An 18,738-nucleotide genomic window follows, 5' to 3' on the forward strand; every position below is an offset into this window, starting at 1 on the left:
CATTAGCCGAGGCATAGAATATGAGCAGGGAGGTTATGATGGAGCTGTACAAAACGCTGGTGAGGCCACAGCTGGAGTACTGTGTGCAGTTCTGGTCGCCTCACTATAGGAAGGATGTGATTGCTTTGGAGAGGGTGCAGAGAAGATTCACCAGGATGTTACCTGGGATGGAGCGCCTCAGCTATGAAGAAAGACTAAACAGGCTGGGGTTGTTTTCCTTGGAGCAAAGAAGGCTGAGGGGGGACCTGATTGAGGTGTACAAAATGATGAGGGGCATAGATAGGGTAGACAAAGAGGAACTTTTCCCCTTAGTAGGGGGGTCAATAACAAGGGGGCATAGGTTCAGGGTAAGGGGCAGGAGATTTAGAGGGGATTTGAGGAGGAACTTTTTCACCCAGAGGGTGGTTGGAATGTGGAACTCAATGCCTAAAAGGGTGGTAGAGGCAGGAACCCTCACAACATTCAAGAAGCATTTGGATGAGCACTTGAAATGCCATTGCATACAAGGCTATGGACCAAATGCTGGAAAATGGGATTAGACTGGACAGGGATGGATGGGCGGCGCGGACACGATGGGCCTCTTTCTGTGCTGTAAAACTCTATGACTCTAAACTCTATGTACTCTAATGCTAAATTCCAAAAACTCTGCTCCACAGTAGCTCACCAACTCTCTCCACCAACGATCGCAATGAACAGGCCAAGTGGCTGAAGCTTCTATACTAGAGCTGTCCCCTTTAAATAGCGCCCCCCGACTCCGAGAAGGGCCTGCTAACGCTCCTTCGAACTGTCACTAATAGCGCTAGGCGTAAAGGCTCCGGGCGCCACCCAATATCCGCTCAGGCGCCCCTAAAAGGCGTTGCACAATGAAATGACGTCATGATCTGCTTGCGCTCGCGGGCGCGCGCAAACACTTAGCGCAGGCGTTAAATGTATAGTCAATATGGGAGTTGTCGCTATCTTCATTGCGCCTGCCCCAACATTAGGTAACGCCCCAATTCTCAGTCTCTTTAGGCGCTAACCGCTGGCGCAAACAACCGAATTTCTAGGCCCTAGTGTTTTATGTGCCCATCAGCATTCTTCGGTAGGCTGGGCCCTTGAAGTCAGCATCAGAGTCCTTTGCAGCAAAACTAGTTTGCAATCTCATCATTAGTGAGCTGGCACCTGTGGCATCCTATCCCCCTTCACCAGCTCCAACACACTTGTGCCCAGAGATTCACCACATGTAGACACCTCCTCTAACCTAGCCTAACATGTGGTGCCAGTACCAGAGCTGGAGCTTGTAAGTGTGAGAGTGAACGATGGCACCTTCAGGAATGCTCGCCTCCTCTTCTTCCACTGGCACAGAAGCTTCCACACCTTCAGCACCTGAAATGAAAGAGACAAGGGTTAACTTGTGATGTGATGGGAGAGCAGAGAGAGATGAGTGGCTGGTGAAAGCATTTGCAGTTTGTCATGCAGTGTGTCGGGTTAGACAGAAGTAGCAAAGGAAAAAGAGGGTAGGTCGTAAAGAAACCTTAAACAACGTCTCCTGCTGTGTTGCAGTCACCACAGCCATGACTCTGCCCCTGCCTGTAATGGCCAGCACATTGTCTTCAAAGGGGTGAAGTTGTGCAGATGATCTCTTCCTCCTCCGCTGGCAGCTTCCTGGTGCAGGTTGTGGGAGACCTTCTCCTGCAAAAAAGGAGTGCATTAGTGACAGTCTTGAGGGGTTTAGGGAATGTGCATGTCATTGTAAAATAGCTGGTATGCAGTGTGGCAGATGTGAGGTATGGGAAAGTGAGGGTTGGAGTAGAGGTGAGTGTATGAGTATGAGCAGAAGGAGCTACAGTGAAGTGTGGTGCAGTGACTGTAGGAGGTTGAAGGGAAGTAGGACAGTGGAGTATTGAATAGCAAGGCTGTAGGTGGTGGAGATAGGAGAAGAGAGTATTCTTACCTTGACAGCGCTGTTGAGGTTATTGAACTTTTTGCAGGATGTCCTGGGAGTTAAGCTGCTGGCATTCACAAGCTTTGTCATCTCTTCTTGCTGTTGTCGGAGTTGATGCCTGGAAGGCTTCCTTCTGGAAGAGGATGCGCCTCTTCCATCCAATATCGGCATTCGGGTCTCCAAGGCAGCATCTGAGAACCTGGGGCACAATCTGCGATTCCTTTGCTCAGAAGTGCTTCTTTGCTTCCTCCTGCAGTCAGATTGCACTTCCCCTTTAAGAGGTGCTTGATGCCTTTAAGTGGTGTCAGAGACATCCGATTTCCAGCCTCCCGCCCCCTGCCCCCCCCCCCCCCGCCAATGGGTGTGCAGCCAATGAGTAGCGCAAGTAGCATTAATTGCATGCTTGAGTGATCATAATCAGCATTATATATTATAATATTGCCCCGCCCACTACGCGTCTGTTTTTGGCACGATCGAATTTCTGGGCCTTCGAGTTGCAAACTTTAATTACATTCTACTTACGTCTTTCAACAACAAAAGCAGCCAAAGAGCTGCTACAATTCTGGTGTTCAGGCAGGTTAGCAGTCAGCTTGTTGAACACATCTCTGCAGGCTGTAGAAACAGCTTTGTAATAAGAATTCCTTCCCTCTATAAGAAGATGTTAAAAATATTTAATGTATGTAAATTTAAACATGAATAAGCTGCGTTGATATGAATTATTGTAGAGATGTAATAAAAGATTAAAATATGATCGTACAATAAGGATACCTTGATAAATAAGTGCAGCAAGAAAAATAACTCACCAAACAGCATTACCATATTGTATCGTAATTACCAAAGCAAAGAAAATGTAATTCCAAGGAAATTATATTCCATAAATCATTTATAGTTTGTACCTAGCTTTGGCCACCATGAAAAGATGGATGCACCAAAAAAGATTCAAAGATGGCACCCTCCATTGTGTTGTGTGGCACTACCACCGTGCTATATCGGCTAGAACAGATCTAGCAGCTTAAAACTGTGCGTCCATGAGGCATTGTGGGCTATTGGCAGCAGCAGAATTGTATTCCATCACAATCTGTAACCTCATGGCCTGGCATATCCCTCACTCTACCATTACCACCCAGCCAGGGGAACAAATCTGGTTCAATGAGGAGTCCAGAAAAGCATGCCACAGCAGCACCAGGCATACCTAAAAATGAGGTGCCAACACAGGATGCATGCTAAACAGCGGAAGCAGAGCTAAGCAATCCCACAACCAACGGATCAAATCAAAGCTCTGTAGTCCTGCCACATCCAGTCAGGAGTGGCAGTGCACAATCAAACAACTAATAGGAGGAGGAGGCTCCATGAATATCCCCATCCTCAATGATGGCGGAGTGAGTGCAAAAGACAAGGCTGAAGTGATCACAACCATCTTCAGCCAGAAATGCCGAGTGGACGATCCGTCTCAGCTTCCGCCTGAAGTCCCCACCACCATGCTCTATGTGAGAATTCAGGGACGCTACCTGTGTCCCTGACGACCATGTGTGCCAGAAATGTATCCATCTGCAGCTACTAGTAGACCGCATTGCGGCGCTGGAGCTGCGGATGGATGAGTTTTGGAGCATTCACGATGCTGAGAGGGTCGTGAGTAACACGTTTAGTGAGTTGGTCACACCGCAGGTAAGGGCTGCACAGGCAGAACGGAAATGGGTGACCATCAGGCGGAGCAGTAGAAGCAGGCAGGTAGTGCAGGGGTCCCCTGTGGACATCCCCCTCGCAAACAGGTATACCGATTTGGATACTGTTGAGGGGGATGACTTACCAGAGGAAGGCAGCAGCAGCCAACTTCCTGGCATCAGGGGTGCTTCTGCTACTCAGAAAGGGAGGAAAGAGAGTGGGAGAGCAATAGTGGTAGGGGATTCTATCGTAAGGGGAACAGATAGGTGTTTCTGTGGCCGTAGACGTGACTCCAGGATGGTTTGTTGCCTCCCTGGTGCCAGGGTCAAGGATGTCACTGAACGGCTGCAGGGCATTCTGAAGGGGGAGGGTGAACAGTCAGAGGTCGTGGTTCACATTGGGACCAATGACATGGGTAGGAAGAGGGATGAGGTCCTGCAGCAAGAATTTAGGGAGCTAGGTAGCAGACTAAAGAGCAGGACCTCAAAGGTTGTAATCTCTGGATTACTCCCGGTGCTAGTGAGTATAGGAATAGGAGGATAGAGCAGATGAATGCGTGGCTAAAGAGTTGGTGCAGGAGGGAGGGCTTTAGTTTCCTGGATCACTGGGCCTGCTTCTGGGGAAGGTGGGACTTGTACAAGTCGGACGGGTAGCACCTGAACCAGAACGGGACAAATATCCTTGCGGGGAGGTTTGCTAGCACTGTTCGGGGGGGTTTAAACTAACTTGGCAGGGGGATGGGATACAGAGTGGAGCTATAATAGGGGGTGATGTACAGCCAAATATAGAGGAAAAAATAAGTCAGACTGGAAGGCAGAGCAAATATGTAACGGCACAAGGGAGTAGGGCAAGGCTAAATGGCATTTATTTTAATGCAAGGAGTCTTACGAATAAGGTGGATGAACTGAAGGTGTTGATGAACACATGGGAGTATGATATTGTTGCTATCACGGAGACATGACTGAGGGAGGGGCAAGACTGGCAGCTCAATATTCCGGGGTATAGAATCTTCAGGCAAGACAGAGGGGGGGGGGGGTAAAGGAGGGGGTGTCGCAATATTAATTAAGGAATCAATTACTGCTGTAAGGAGGGATGATATATTAACAGGTTCCTCTAATGAGGCCATATGTGTCGAACTTAAAAACAAACAGGGGGCAAGCACTTTGCGGGGAGTGTACTATAGGCCCCCAAACAGCCAGGGGGAGATAGAGGGACAGATATGTAGGCAAATCTCAGAGAAGTGTGCAAATAATAGGGTAATTACAGTGGGGGATTTCAACTTCCCCAATATTAACTGGGATAGTCAGAGTGTGAAAGGCTTAGAGGGTGCAGAATTCTTAAAGTGCATCCAGGAGGGCTTTTTGAGCCAGCATGTAGAAAGTCCTACAAGAGAGGGGGCGGTACTGGACCTAATTCTAGGGAATGTGGCCGGGCAAGTGGTAGAAGTGTCAGTAGGTGAGCACTTTGGTGACAGTGACCATAAGTCGGTGAGATTTAAGGTAGTCATGGAAAAGGACAAGGATGGACTGGAAATAAAGGTTCTAAATTGGGGGAAGGCCGATTTTAATATGATATAAGGCAGGATCTGGCCAATGTGGACTGGGATCAGCTACTTGAAGGAAAATCCACATCGGAGCAATGGGAGTCTTTCAGAAAGGAAATTGAGAGAGTACAATGGCAACATGTTCCCGTAAAGGTCAAGGGTAGGACCAACAAGCCCAGGGAACCTTGGATGTCAAGGGATATACGAGAATGGATTAGGAAAAAAAGGGGGGCTTTTGGCAGATACAAAGGACTAAAGACAGAGGAAGCCCTAGAGGAGTATAAAAAGTGCAGGGGTATACTTAAAAAAGAAATTAGGAGAGCGAGGAGGGGGCCATGAAAGAACACTGGCGAGCAAAATAAAGGAAAATCCTAAGGTGTTTTATAAGTATACCAGCTGGAGTGCCCGGTGGTGCCGAGACTTTTTCAAGGGCATGTTGTTGTTGGAAGAGAGAGCGCGACTGGGGGGCGGGCGGGCGGGGGGGAAGCGAGCGCGCGGGGGCGGGGGAAGCGAGCGCGCGGGGGCGGGGGAAGCGAGCGCGCGGGGGCGGGGGAAGCGAGCGCGCGGGGGCGGGGGAAGCGAGCGCGCGGGGGCGGGGGAAGCGAGCGCGCGGGGGCGGGGGAAGCGAGCGCGCGGGGGCGGGGGAAGCGAGCGCGCGGGGGGGGGAAGCGAGCGCGCGGGCGGGGGGGAAGCGAGCGCGCGGCGGGGGAAGCGAGCGGGCGGCGGGGGAAGAGAGCGGGCGGCGGGGGAAGAGAGCGGGCGGAAGAGAGCGCGCGACGGGGGGAAGAGAGCGCGCGACGGGGGGAAGAGAGCGCGCGACGGGGGGAAGAGAGCGCGCGACGGGGGGAAGAGAGCGCGCGACGGGGGGAAGAGAGCGCGCGACGGGGGGAAGAGAGCGCGCGACGGGGGGAAGAGAGCGCGCGACGGGGGGAAGAGAGCGCGCGACGGGGGGAAGAGAGCGCGCGACGGGGGGAAGAGAGCGCGCGACGGGGGGAAGAGAGCGCGCGACGGGGGGAAGAGAGCGCGCGACGGGGGGAAGAGAGCGCGCGACGGGGGGAAGAGAGCGCGCGACGGGGGGAAGAGAGCGCGCGACGGGGGGGAAGAGAGCGCGCGACGGGGGGGAAGAGAGCGCGCGACGGGGGGGAAGAGAGCGCGCGACGGGGGGAAGAGAGCGCGCGACGGGGGGAAGAGAGCGCGCGACGGGGGGAAGAGAGCGCGCGACGGGGGGAAGAGAGCGCGCGACGGGGGGAAGAGAGCGCGCGACGGGGGGAAGAGAGCGCGCGACGGGGGGAAGAGAGCGCGCGACGGGGGGAAGAGAGCGCGCGACGGGGGGAAGAGAGCGCGCGACGGGGGGAAGAGAGCGCGCGACGGGGGGAAGAGAGCGCGCGACGGGGGGAAGAGAGCGCGCGACGGGGGGAAGAGAGCGCGCGACGGGGGGAAGAGAGCGCGCGACGGGGGGAAGAGAGCGCGCGACGGGGGGAAGAGAGCGCGCGACGGGGGGAAGAGAGCGCGCGACGGGGGGAAGAGAGCGCGCGACGGGGGGAAGAGAGCGCGCGACGGGGGGAAGAGAGCGCGCGACGGGGGGAAGAGAGCGCGCGACGGGGGGAAGAGAGCGCGCGACGGGGGAAGAGAGCGCGCGACGGGGGAAGAGAGCGCGCGACGGGGGAAGAGAGCGCGCGACGGGGGAAGAGAGCGCGCGACGGGGGAAGAGAGCGCGCGACGGGGGAAGAGAGCGCGCGACGGGGGAAGAGAGCGCGCGACGGGGGAAGAGAGCGCGCGACGGGGGAAGAGAGCGCGCGACGGGGGAAGAGAGCGCGCGACGGGGGAAGAGAGCGCGCGACGGGGGAAGAGAGCGCGCGACGGGGGAAGAGAGCGCGCGACGGGGGAAGAGAGCGCGCGACGGGGGAAGAGAGCGCGCGACGGGGGAAGAGAGCGCGCGACGGGGGAAGAGAGCGCGCGACGGGGGAAGAGAGCGCGCGACGGGGGAAGAGAGCGCGCGACGGGGGAAGAGAGCGCGCGACGGGGGAAGAGAGCGCGCGACGGGGGAAGAGAGCGCGCGACGGGGGAAGAGAGCGCGCGACGGGGGAAGAGAGCGCGCGACGGGGGAAGAGAGCGCGCGACGGGGGAAGAGAGCGCGCGACGGGGGAAGAGAGCGCGCGACGGGGGAAGAGAGCGCGCGACGGGGGAAGAGAGCGCGCGACGGGGGAAGAGAGCGCGCGACGGGGGAAGAGAGAGCGCGACGGGGGAAGAGAGAGCGCGACGGGGGAAGAGAGAGCGCGACGGGGGAAGAGAGAGCGCGACGGGGGAAGAGAGAGCGCGACGGGGGAAGAGAGAGCGCGACGGGGGAAGAGAGAGCGCGACGGGGGAAGAGAGAGCGCGACGGGGGAAGAGAGAGCGCGACGGGGGAAGAGAGAGCGCGACGGGGGAAGAGAGAGCGCGACGGGGGAAGAGAGAGCGCGACGGGGGAAGAGAGAGCGCGACGGGGGAAGAGAGAGCGCGACGGGGGAAGAGAGAGCGCGACGGGGGAAGAGAGCGCGCGACGGGGGAAGAGAGAGCGCGACGGGGGAAGAGAGAGCGCGACGGGGGAAGAGAGAGCGCGACGGGGGAAGAGAGAGCGCGACGGGGGAAGAGAGAGCGCGACGGGGGAAGAGAGAGCGCGACGGGGGAAGAGAGAGCGCGACGGGGGAAGAGAGAGCGCGACGGGGGAAGAGAGCGCGACGGGGGAAGAGAGAGCGCGACGGGGGAAGAGAGAGCGCGACGGGGGAAGAGAGAGCGCGACGGGGGAAGAGAGAGCGCGACGGGGGAAGAGAGAGCGCGACGGGGGAAGAGAGAGCGCGACGGGGGAAGAGAGAGCGCGACGGGGGAAGAGAGAGCGCGACGGGGGAAGAGAGAGAGTGCGACTGGGGGGGGGAGGGGAGGGGAGGGGAGGAAGGAGGGGGGGAAAGAGGGGAGGGGGAAGGGGTGAATTGGGGGAGGGGGGGAGGAAGGGGGGGAATTGGGGGAGGGGGGGTGGAGGGGGGAGGGGGAGGAGAGGGGGAGTCCCCGAGCCCCGCCCCCGATGTCCCGCCCCCCGATCTCCCGTCCCCCAATCTCCCGATGTCCCGCCCCGCGATCTCCCGATGCCCGCCCCGCGATCTGCCGATGTCCCGCCCCCCAATCTCCCGATGTCCCGCCCCCGATCTCCCGTCCCCCGAGGTCGCGAGCCCCACCCCCCGCCCTCCCGAGCACCGGCCTCCAGCTCTCCGGTGCCCTGCCCTCCCGAGCTGGTTTCAAGACCGCCGATTGTGGCTGAGAGAGACGGCCGGCGGGCCCGGTTGCCGGGGTAACCCTTCCCGCTCTCCAAGCCCCGCCCGAGATCTGCACTCCCGAGAGTCCCGCCCCCCCGCCCGAGCCAAGCGGGGAACAGAGACGCCGCGTCTCAGCTGCTCCTGCTGCGCGCACCCTGTGTATGTCCCGTGACCCTCGGGGCTGACGCCGTTGCCCCGGGTAACGTGACGGTGGGGGGGTCGGCCGGGGGGGGGGGGGGGGGCGGCGGTGGCGGGAGCTTAGCAGAAGCTGTGGGACAATTACCTATCTCGGGCGTGGCTGGGCAGGAGAGGCCCAGGCTTTGAGGCCTAGGTTCTGAGGCATTACAAAAACGGGGAAAGGTAGGAAAAAGAATCTTCAGGTTAGAGAAAATAATTACAAATGAATGAAGTTTTTTTTAAAACAATTTAATAAAAGCAATTTTTTTTTGCTGGAAATGTAGGTTTGCAAAGAAAAAACGCAGAAAGCGGGAAAAAGAATGGAATCAAGATGGCTGACACTCACCTCGGTTCAGAACGATAAGGCCCGCCCACACACGCACCGATTGGTCGACCGTCAGGTCACCGAAGCGTAGGATTGGTCAATCGTCCCGTCACTCGACATTAGGAGGGCCCGCCCGCACGCGCCAGGAACCCGGCGTACGATTGGTCGACCTCGACGTCACTCTATCGCTAATGAGCGGATAATGAGATGCTAATGAGCGGAATTTTGAACGTTTTTTGGATACCGCGGGCGCAATTTTTGTCCGGCCAAAACGTAAATACGCCTATGACCGGTCCGTAATCATAAGCTTTCTTTTGATGTGACGCGCGTGTAGGTACGCTCTATAACTTTTGAACATATAGAGAACGGACAGACAGACAGACGAGCTCTTTTATATATATAGATTAAGGGCAAGAGGATAACTAGGGAAAGAGTAGGGCCCATTAGGGACCAAAGTGGCAAACTGTGTGCAGAGCCAGAGGATGTAGGTGGGGTTTTAAATGAATTTTTTGCATCTGTGTTCACTATGGAGAAGGACGATGTGGACATAGAAATCGGGCAGGGGGACTGTGATATACTTGAACATATTAGCATCGAGAGGGAGGAGGTACTAGCGGTTTTAGCAGGCTTAAAAGTGGATAAATCCCCAGGCCCGGACGAGATGTATCCCAGGCTGCTCTGTGAGGCAAAGGAGGAGATTGCAGGGGCTCTGACACAAATTTTCAGAACCTCTCTGGCCACAGGGGATGTGCCAGAGGACTGGAGAACAGCTAACATAGTACCATTATTCAAGAAGGGTAGTAGGGATAAACCAGGGAATTACAGGCCAGTGAGCCTAACATCAGTGGTAGGGAAATTATTGGAAAAAATTCTGAGGGACAGAATTGGTCTCCACTTGGAGAGGCAGGGATTAATTAGGGATAGCCAGCATGGCTTTGTCAAGGGAAGATCATGGCTGACCAATTTGATTGAATTCTTCGAGGGGGTGACTAGGTGTGTGGATGAGGGTAGTGCAGTGGATGTGGTTTACATGGATTTCGGTAAGGCTTTTGATAAAGTCCCGCATAGGAGAATGGTCAGGAAGGCAAGAGCCCATGGGATCCAGGGTGCCTTGGCACATTGGATCCAAAGCTGGCTTAGTGGCAGAAGGCAGAGGGTGATGGTGGAAGGTTGTTTTTGTGACTGGAAGCCTGTGTCCAGTGGGGTACCGCAGGGATCGGTGCTGGGTCCCTTGCGGTTTGTGGTCTACATTAATGATTTGGATGTGAATGTAAAAGGTATGATCAGTAAGTTTGCAGATGACACGAAAATTGGTGGGGTGGTAAATAGCGAGGCAGGACGCCTCAGGCTACAGGACGATATAGATGAGTTGGTCAGATGGGCGGAACAGTGGCAAATGGAATTTAACCCTGAAAAGTGTGAGGTGATGCATTTTGGACGGACTAACAAGGCAAGGGAATACACAATGAATGGTAAGACCCTGGAAAAGACAGAGGATCAGAGGGACCTTGGTGTGCATGTACATAGGTCCCTGAAGGCAGCAGAACAGGTGGATAAGGTGGTTAAAAAAGGCATATGGGATACTTACCTTCATTAGCCGAGCTGTACAGAACGCTGGTAAGGCCACAGCTGGAGTACTGTGTGCAGTTCTGGTCGCCACACTATAGGAAGGATGTGATTGCTTTGGAGAGGGTGCAGAGGCGATTTACCAGGATGTTACCTGGGCTGGAGCGCTTCAGCTATGAAGAAAGACTGGACAGGCTGGGGTTGTTTTCCTTGGATCAGAGAAGGCTGAGGGGGGACCTGATTGAGGTATACAAAATTATGAGGGGCATAGACAGGGTGGATAGAAAGGAACTTTTCCCCTTAGTAGAGGGGTCAATAACCAGGGGGCACAGATTCAAAGTAAGGGGCAGGAGGTTTAGAGGGGATTTGAGGAAAAACTTTTTCACCCAGAGGGTGGTTGGAATCTGGAACTCACTGCCTGAAAGGGTGGTAGAGGCAGGAACCCTCACAAAATTCAAGAAGCATTTGGATGAGCACTTGAAATGCCATAGCATACAAGGCGACGGACCAAATGCTGGAAAATGGGATTAGATTAGACAGGGCTTGATGGCCGGCACGGACGCGATGGGCCGAAGGGCCTCTTTCTGTGCTGTATAACTCTATGACAGATGCCAGTCTTCAGCCAATTCGATTCACCCCACGCCATATCAAGAAACGGCTGAATGTACTAGGTACAGCAAAGGCTATGGCTCCAACAGTGCTACCAAGCAGCACTTATTCACCAATAACCTGCTCACTGATGCTCAGTTTGTGCTTCGCCAGGACCACTCGGCTCCAGACCTCATTACAGCTTTAGTCCAAACATGGACAAAAGAGCTGAATTCCAGAGGTGAAATGAGAGTGACTGCCCTTGACATCAAGATAGCCTTTGACGGAGTATGGCATCAAGAAGCCCTAGTAAAATTGAAGTCAATGGGAATCAAGGGAAAGACTCTCCACTGGCTAGAGTCATACCTAGCACAAAGGAAGATGGTTGTGGTTGTTGGAGGCCAATCATCTCAGCCCCAGGATATTGCTGGAGGAGTTCCTCAGGGCAGTGTCCTAGGCCCAACCATCTTCAGCTGCTTTATCAATGACCTTCCCTCCCTCATAAGGTCAGAAGTGGGGATGTTCGCTGATGAATGCAGAGTTTTCAGTTCCATTCGCAACTCCTCAGATAATGAAGTAGCCCACGCATGCATGCAGCAAGACCTGGACAACATTCAGGCTTGGGCTGATAAGTGGCAAGTAACACTCGTGCCACACAAATGACAGGCAATGACCATCTCCCCTTGACATTCATTGGCATTACCATCGTCGAATCACCCACCATCAATATTCTAGGAGTTACCATTGACTAGAAACTTAACTGGACCAGCCACATAAATACTGTGGCTGCAAGAGCAGGTCGGAGGCTGGGTATTCTGCAGTGAGTGTCTCACCTCCTGACTCCCAAAGTTTTTCTACCATCTACAAGCACAAGTCACGGGTGTGATGGAATACTCTCCATTTGCCTGGATGAGTTCAGCTCCAACAACACTCAAGAAGCTCGACACCATCCAAGACAAAGCAGTCTGCTTGATTGGCACTCCATCCACCTTCACTCCCTGCGCCACCAGCGCAAAATAGCTGCAGCGAGTACCTTCCACAAGATGCACTGCAGCAACTCACCAAGGCTTCTTCGGCAGCACCTGCCAAACCCGTGAACTCTACCATCTAGAAGGACAAAGGCACCAGATGCATGGGAACACCGCCACCTCCAAGTTCCACTCCAAGTCACACACCATCCTGACATGGAAATATATCGCCGTTCCTTCATCGTCGCTGGGTCAAAATCCTGAAACTTCATACCTAACAGCACTGTGGGAGTACCTTCACCACACAGACTGCAGCGGTTCAAGGCGGTGGCTCACCATCACCTTCTCGTGGGCAATTAGGGATGGGTAATAAATGCTGGCCTTGCCAGCGACGGTTACATCCAGTGAATGAATTTTTAAAAATTAGAAGTTCTTTGCCTGCCCGCTCCCCCCCGAAGAAAAATGCCGAGTTACTTTTATACCGTGGGTAAACAAGATAGCAGTTATGACCACACCTTACAGCAAAAGATAAAAGGGTGTTGGTTTGAAGGATTTTCCATCTTTTCAATACCAGTTATAAGGAAACTGAAGCATTGACTAGAACCCGTGATTAATTACCTGCTAAAGAAGCTGAGTTTAGTTAAAAGAACTGTTAAAAATTTACTTCAAGAATGCATGCTGGGAAGGTTGACCAAATTGGAAAAGCGTTATGCAGACTGTCTGAAAGGTTACAGATTAGACAGCCTTGAGAGCCTGTGGAAAACTATTGTAAGCATTTTGTATTAAGTATTGTAAGCTTTTTGATAGCATCAGTCTGTGTAACCATGGGAGAAAGAGTAAAAACTTACTGCAAAAATGGTATAAGAGCAGTCATTCTAAAGTGAACGATGAGACAGTTCACAAGACCGACAGCACACAGTCCATGAGACAGACCAGAAGAATTCCACACAGGATGAGAATAGATTAATCTCTCAGTCCCGTGAAGTAGAAGAATTGGCCATTATGAGTTTCAAGTTGTACTACAGACTAAGGTTGTATGGATCCCTATCTGTAAACTTTGTTGCATTTTAATGTTAATAAAACCAATTGGTTATAAAAGTTTAAAGCCTTGGTTAATCTTACCTCTGATTACCCTAAACAGTAGAGTTAAAAAAAAGCCCAACAGTTTGGAGCAAATTTTTGCACATGGCAGAGTGAGGAAGGAAAGAAGGAAGATTACTTGACCATGATGACCACACATAGTAAACAGTGCTTAAAATATTTCTATTTTGTTTTTTCACAAATAAGTACATCTCTGGTGGGGTGAAGAGAGGAGGAGGAAAATATAGGGTAGATTTTCCACTTCTGTGCTCCTGGTGCAAAGCCTCGCCCACTGGAAGCACATATTTAAGCTGTTAGCCTTGGTTGAGTAGTAGGACTCTTTCTTGTGAGTGAGGAAGTATTGGATTCACGCCCTACTCCAAAGACTTGAGAGTACAAATCCAAAACTGACACCTCAGTGCAGTACTGAGGGAGTGCTGCACTGTCGGAGGTGCCGTCTTTCAGAAGAGACATTAAACCGAAGCCCTGTCTGCCTTTCGGGTGGATGCAAAGGATCCCATGGTACTATTCAAAGAAGTGCAGGGGAGCTCTCCAGGTGTCCTGGCCAATAGTTATCCGTCAACCAACATCACTGAAATAGATAATCTGGTTGTGTGTTTGTAGGACCTTGCTGTGTGCAAATTGGCTGCCACTTTTCCTACATTACAACAGTGGCTCACCTCAAAAATACTTCATTGGCTGTAAAGCACTTTTGGACGCCCTGAAGTCATGAAAAATGCTATATAAATGCAAGTCCTTTCCTTCTTAGCATGTCTGCCAACAAAATAGATTGGGCCAATTTGGCAAGCCAGTTTCTTTTGCTTAAACCAGCTCTATTCTGGCTCAAACGTGATGTTCTTCCGAGATCTCAGTGATATGCAGCTCAAAAGCTTTCTGAACTACTGATCCAATTTAATCTCAGTATGTGTCCTCTTGCGGGACCTGTTGGGCGGGGAGCAGCAGCAGACCTAGCTCAGAGGGCACACAAGCAACCTGGCCCCAAGTTTCTGCCCAAACTATTCTATACCTGCTGCCAAAAGGAGTACAGCAAAGGAATGGACGATTTACTTTCTCTGTGTAAAAACTCACCTATACGCCAACAGACTAGACAGTTGCCTACATCCTACTAATCTGTGGCACTATAAATTATTATATTAACATGTTATCCCAATGGATCATCAGCACAAAAAATGAAAAGCTTGACCATTTTTCTTAGAGGAACACTTATTCAAAGTTCCCTTTTGGAAGGTGGAAAACTGTATTCCAAGGTGAAAAGAAGAATGTCAGCAAGAGATCCCACAGTAGCGATGTTTCACTTTTTAATGCTGTACAAGCCTTTCTTGAAACAAAATGCTGCTCATTAGTCACTGATATATGAATGCTAGGTTTCACTCGGCTGAGATTTACCTGTGTTCATCTTCAAAACTGACATGTGAAACGCCTCGTTACTTCAATAGTACAACATGCAATAATTAAGAAATACAGAACCTACATTTTTTGAAAAAGCATATTTAGTCTCAGGATCATGATCTAATAGCACAGCATCAGCTATTCTGCTCAAATGATATTCACCCTGAGCTATGGAAAGTTAATACTTCCTTACCATAACCTAACTTTGAAGGCTGGTTTCTTGAAGGCAGACTTGATGTAGGTATTACCCTTCGTTCAGCAGGTATTGGACCTCGATCTGAAGCTGAAAATAAACAAACATTCAAATACTGGTGAACAATTATGTTTATCATTGAAAATCAGCACTGCCATAACTAGAATACTATATTTTCATGGACTTTCAAATACAAGTTGTCTTTCATATACCAGAGAGAATCAATCCAATAATCCACTGTGGGGAAGAAAATCTAAGAGACATGTTCCCTTTAAGAGATTATAGGCAGTAGGTATTGTAGTGGCCCCTTTCCCCAGGCTCTACTTTACTTAAATTTATCTGCAAGGTGTTTCATTCAGGTTTGATCCACCAAAATGCACAAATAAAAGACAAATCTTTGAGAAATTTCTGAGCAAGAAAATGTTTTTTGCAAAGATAACCACAGTGAAACCACCATAATGGACAAGAGAAAAAACCGCAGTTATGGCATGCAGTGGGGGACTTATACTACAGCCACAATACTCACTGTGCAGTAATGCATGAAAGCTCTTTCCATCATTTCTATTGTTTTTAACTAGGCTTTTCCTATTAAACGCAACTTGTGCTAAGCACAAAAAAGTATACTCCAATGTGGATAAGGAAAAATACGGCAAGACCAAGGCCACAGTTGCAGAAAAAGATCAAATTTAGCAGACACCAAGCAAATTAACTTTTCCCCCTTCTCTTCTCCCCTGAAGGTTTTAATTCACGCATGATAATATTCATGGGTGACAGCAGCCCTCTGCCCAAATGACCATTCTTTGTTGTAGGCCCAGTGGAACATCAAAGCCGAGCCCAATTTTCCTTTCTGGCGCCACGCTCCACCCACCTCCCCATCCCCCGCAACCACCCTGCTTTTCAGCAGGAGTCCCTGGCTAGTAATTAGGAACTTTGGCCTATTTTTATTCTTCTCTCCCCTTCTTGGGGGACACTGCCAATTTTACTGCCCTGCCCTCTCAAGATATTGAAAAAGTCAATACAGATTTATCAAACCTGGGGCACATCATCCCAGGGCATTCCCAGATTGCATGGCTCAAACTGGTTAGTGCATTTACCCACTGAGCCACTACGGTGCTCAAAATAGAATCATAGAATAGCATCATAAAGACTTACGGCACAGAAGGAGGCCATTCCACCCATTGTGTCTGTGTAGGCCGAAGAAGAGCTAGCCAGCCTAATCCCAATTTCCAGCACTTGGTTCGTAGCTCTGTACGTTACGGTACTTCAAGTGCACATTCAAGTACTTTTTAAATGAGATGAGGGTTTCTGCCTCTACCACCCTTTCAGGCAGTGAGTTCCAGATCCACACCACCCTCTGGGTGAAAAAAGTTCTCCTCAACTCCCTCTAATCCTTCTACCATTTACTTTAAATCTATTCCCCTTGGTTATTGACCGTTCTGCTAAGGGAAATAGGTCCTTCCTAGCCACTCTATCTAGGCCCCTCATAATTTTATAATATGCAAGAAGAGAAGACCAATGAAGATTGGGATTTATACAGAAATAAGGTAAGGATATCTAAAATGAGCATTCAGAAAATAGAGTAATGGAGAAACAGACTATAGCTAGTGGTACATAAATTGTCAGAATGACAGAAAAACAGATAGATCCATGAAGTGCGAAGTGGTACAGAAGTATTACAAAAGGTTCACGAAATTACATAGGTGCTGAATTAATTCTTCACTTCAGTCTCCACAATGGAAGACTGTAGAGTAGACAGTTTGGATTATTTTAGCTCAGGAATCTATAATACTTGGATATTAGCAAGACCCAAGTAGTGAAAGCAAATCAAGAATCAAGAAATTACACATAAATCGGGCACTGGGATCAGATGGCATATATCCTAGATTCCTCAGGAGCATGATAAAGAAAGTAAGAAGACTGTGGTGAATATTGAGGTATGATACTGCAGTGGTTATATTAGTAGATTAGTTACCAGTGGTCATGAGTTCAAATCTAATCATGAATTCATTAAATCTGGTAATTTGTCAGCTAGCATCAGAAAAAAAAATGACTACAAAAACTGCCGGATTATCGTAAAAACCCAACTGATTCATTAATGTCCTTCAGAAAAGGGATCCTACCACCCTCATCTGGTCTGACCAACTTGTGACTAGTCCACACTACATGGTTGATTTTTAATGTCCTCTGAAGTGGCCGAGCAAGCCACTCCGTTGTACAAAGAACTGCTATGCAAAAAGGGATGGTCAATAAATGTCTCGTCAGCCCACAGCCTTCAAACAGAAACATTTTCTTTTAGGAGTTCCAAAAATACAAGTGATGTACCCAAGGACTGCAGAATAGCAAATGTTACTCTGGCATTCATTACAAAGTGAACATGAACTTAGGAATTCTAGACCTATCACTCATTAGTTGTGGGGAAAATGCTCAATATCATAGAGAGTCAACATGAATTTAGAAGCAATAGGTTATGTCTCCCAAATCTACTGGGTTCTTTGAGGATGTAACTAAACAGGTTGCAGAGGGCGCTTCAATAGCTATAATCTAGTTGGATTTTCAGAAGGCATTTGATATGGCTCCACACACGAGACACATAAAGAACATTAAGGGATAAATGTATAGAGAGGAATTTCAATATTAAGTATGCCTCCTCTAGCTTTCCTTAATTTCATATTTAGCCTCTTAATTCCAAAATTATTTTTTTTCAAATAAATGTTCCAGTGAACATTGGAAATGCATGTTAGGCATATACATCATGATGATTCTGTGTCTAATCTTGAAAAGGCACTTGTGGTAGGTTTACAATTGATTTTTTTTTTTATATAAGACTATATTTTTCCTATGAATATAATCAAAGACAAGGCCTAATTCTGGAGTATCCATTCAAGTTTTAGCATTGATCCTTTCAGAATTCACAAAATTCAGAAATCAAACAGTTCTTTCGAAGTTTACAGTTTACAAAGTACATCAGAGTACTTCAATAACTGATGAATTCCAAAATGTTAATGTAAAAAACTATTCTCAGTAATAACACGTATTGTAAGTATTACACTTTAATCACTGACCTAGTAAGAAAAAATAGTTCGGCAATTCAGATGTAAGCTAAAAAAAGGAAAGCCGACTGAACAAAATCTTCATCTTTAAATGTATCCATGATTTTGTCTGTTATGAAATATCATTTTTCAGCTGACCGTATATGCAATCTGCTCCCTGGACTTTGCCAATATGGCTTTGTAAGTAGCTGCTTCGAGATACATAATGGCAAGTAACAATGGCTTAGCAGCTGTGATTCACTGTGCAATTCTCCTTCCCTGTAGAAAATGCCTTACCTCCAGCTCACCTTGTTTTGGTCATAAAGAACAAGTTTACTGCAACAGAAACTCTTTTTTTTTTTACTTACTTGAAGTTTTGTTCAGTTCTGTGTCCAGAAGTTCATCAAGAGCTAACTGTGCAGCATTGGCTTTTGCTTCTTTCTTATTTTGACCCATTCCAGTTTTGTATTCAACACCATCAACCACAGCACAGAATGCAAAGTATTGTCCAAACACATTGCCTAGAAAGAGAAATTTAATAATTCAGCTGAATGGATACATAAAATAATTTTCTAGTGGGGCATCTGCAGCAGAAAAATAAATTCCACCTACCTGTAGCTACAGTTTCTTTTAAAATTAGTTGCATACGCAACATTTGTGCATACTGATGCAAGCCTGAAACTGGGTTGATCTCACCACGCCTGTATTTATCAATAAATTCCCTAGAAACTTTCTTAGGCGGTAGTGCAGTGTTTAGGAGCGGTTTAGTATATTCAGCAAATTGTGGCTTTGGGTATTGACCTGAAAAAACATACATAAATTTAAAATTATACCATGCAACTAGTTATAAAAGCATGATTGACTTTTGGTCAAAACATATAGCACTCCTGGACACACTGTTACATGTGAACTAGGATATGGTAGATGAACAACTTGCATTTATACAGCAGAGTGTCGGCGGGAATTCAGTGGCAGAGCGGGGCTAT

At 49.6% G+C, this 18,738-nt stretch overlaps 1 protein-coding gene across 1 annotated transcript in view; it reads right to left on the bottom strand.

The window, feature by feature from the left end:
- adad1 (adenosine deaminase domain containing 1 (testis-specific)) overlaps positions 1–18,738 on the bottom strand; it is a 165,064-nt gene that overhangs the window by 101,610 nt on the left and 44,716 nt on the right. Inside the window, exons 2-5 of the mRNA XM_086009729.1 lie at positions 18,365–18,553; positions 18,121–18,273; positions 14,724–14,813; positions 2,447–2,572 (exon numbers count right to left, since the gene is read on the bottom strand). Coding sequence (XP_085865855.1) covers positions 2,447–2,572; positions 14,724–14,813; positions 18,121–18,273; positions 18,365–18,553 — 558 coding nt within the window. The remainder of the gene's footprint in view (positions 1–2,446; positions 2,573–14,723; positions 14,814–18,120; positions 18,274–18,364; positions 18,554–18,738) is intronic.

This window comes from Somniosus microcephalus, chromosome 2 (assembly GCF_052327205.1).
Source record: "Somniosus microcephalus isolate GS21.2 chromosome 2, FLI_Smic_1.0, whole genome shotgun sequence".
In the NCBI taxonomy this organism is placed as follows: domain Eukaryota; kingdom Metazoa; phylum Chordata; class Chondrichthyes; order Squaliformes; family Somniosidae; genus Somniosus; species Somniosus microcephalus.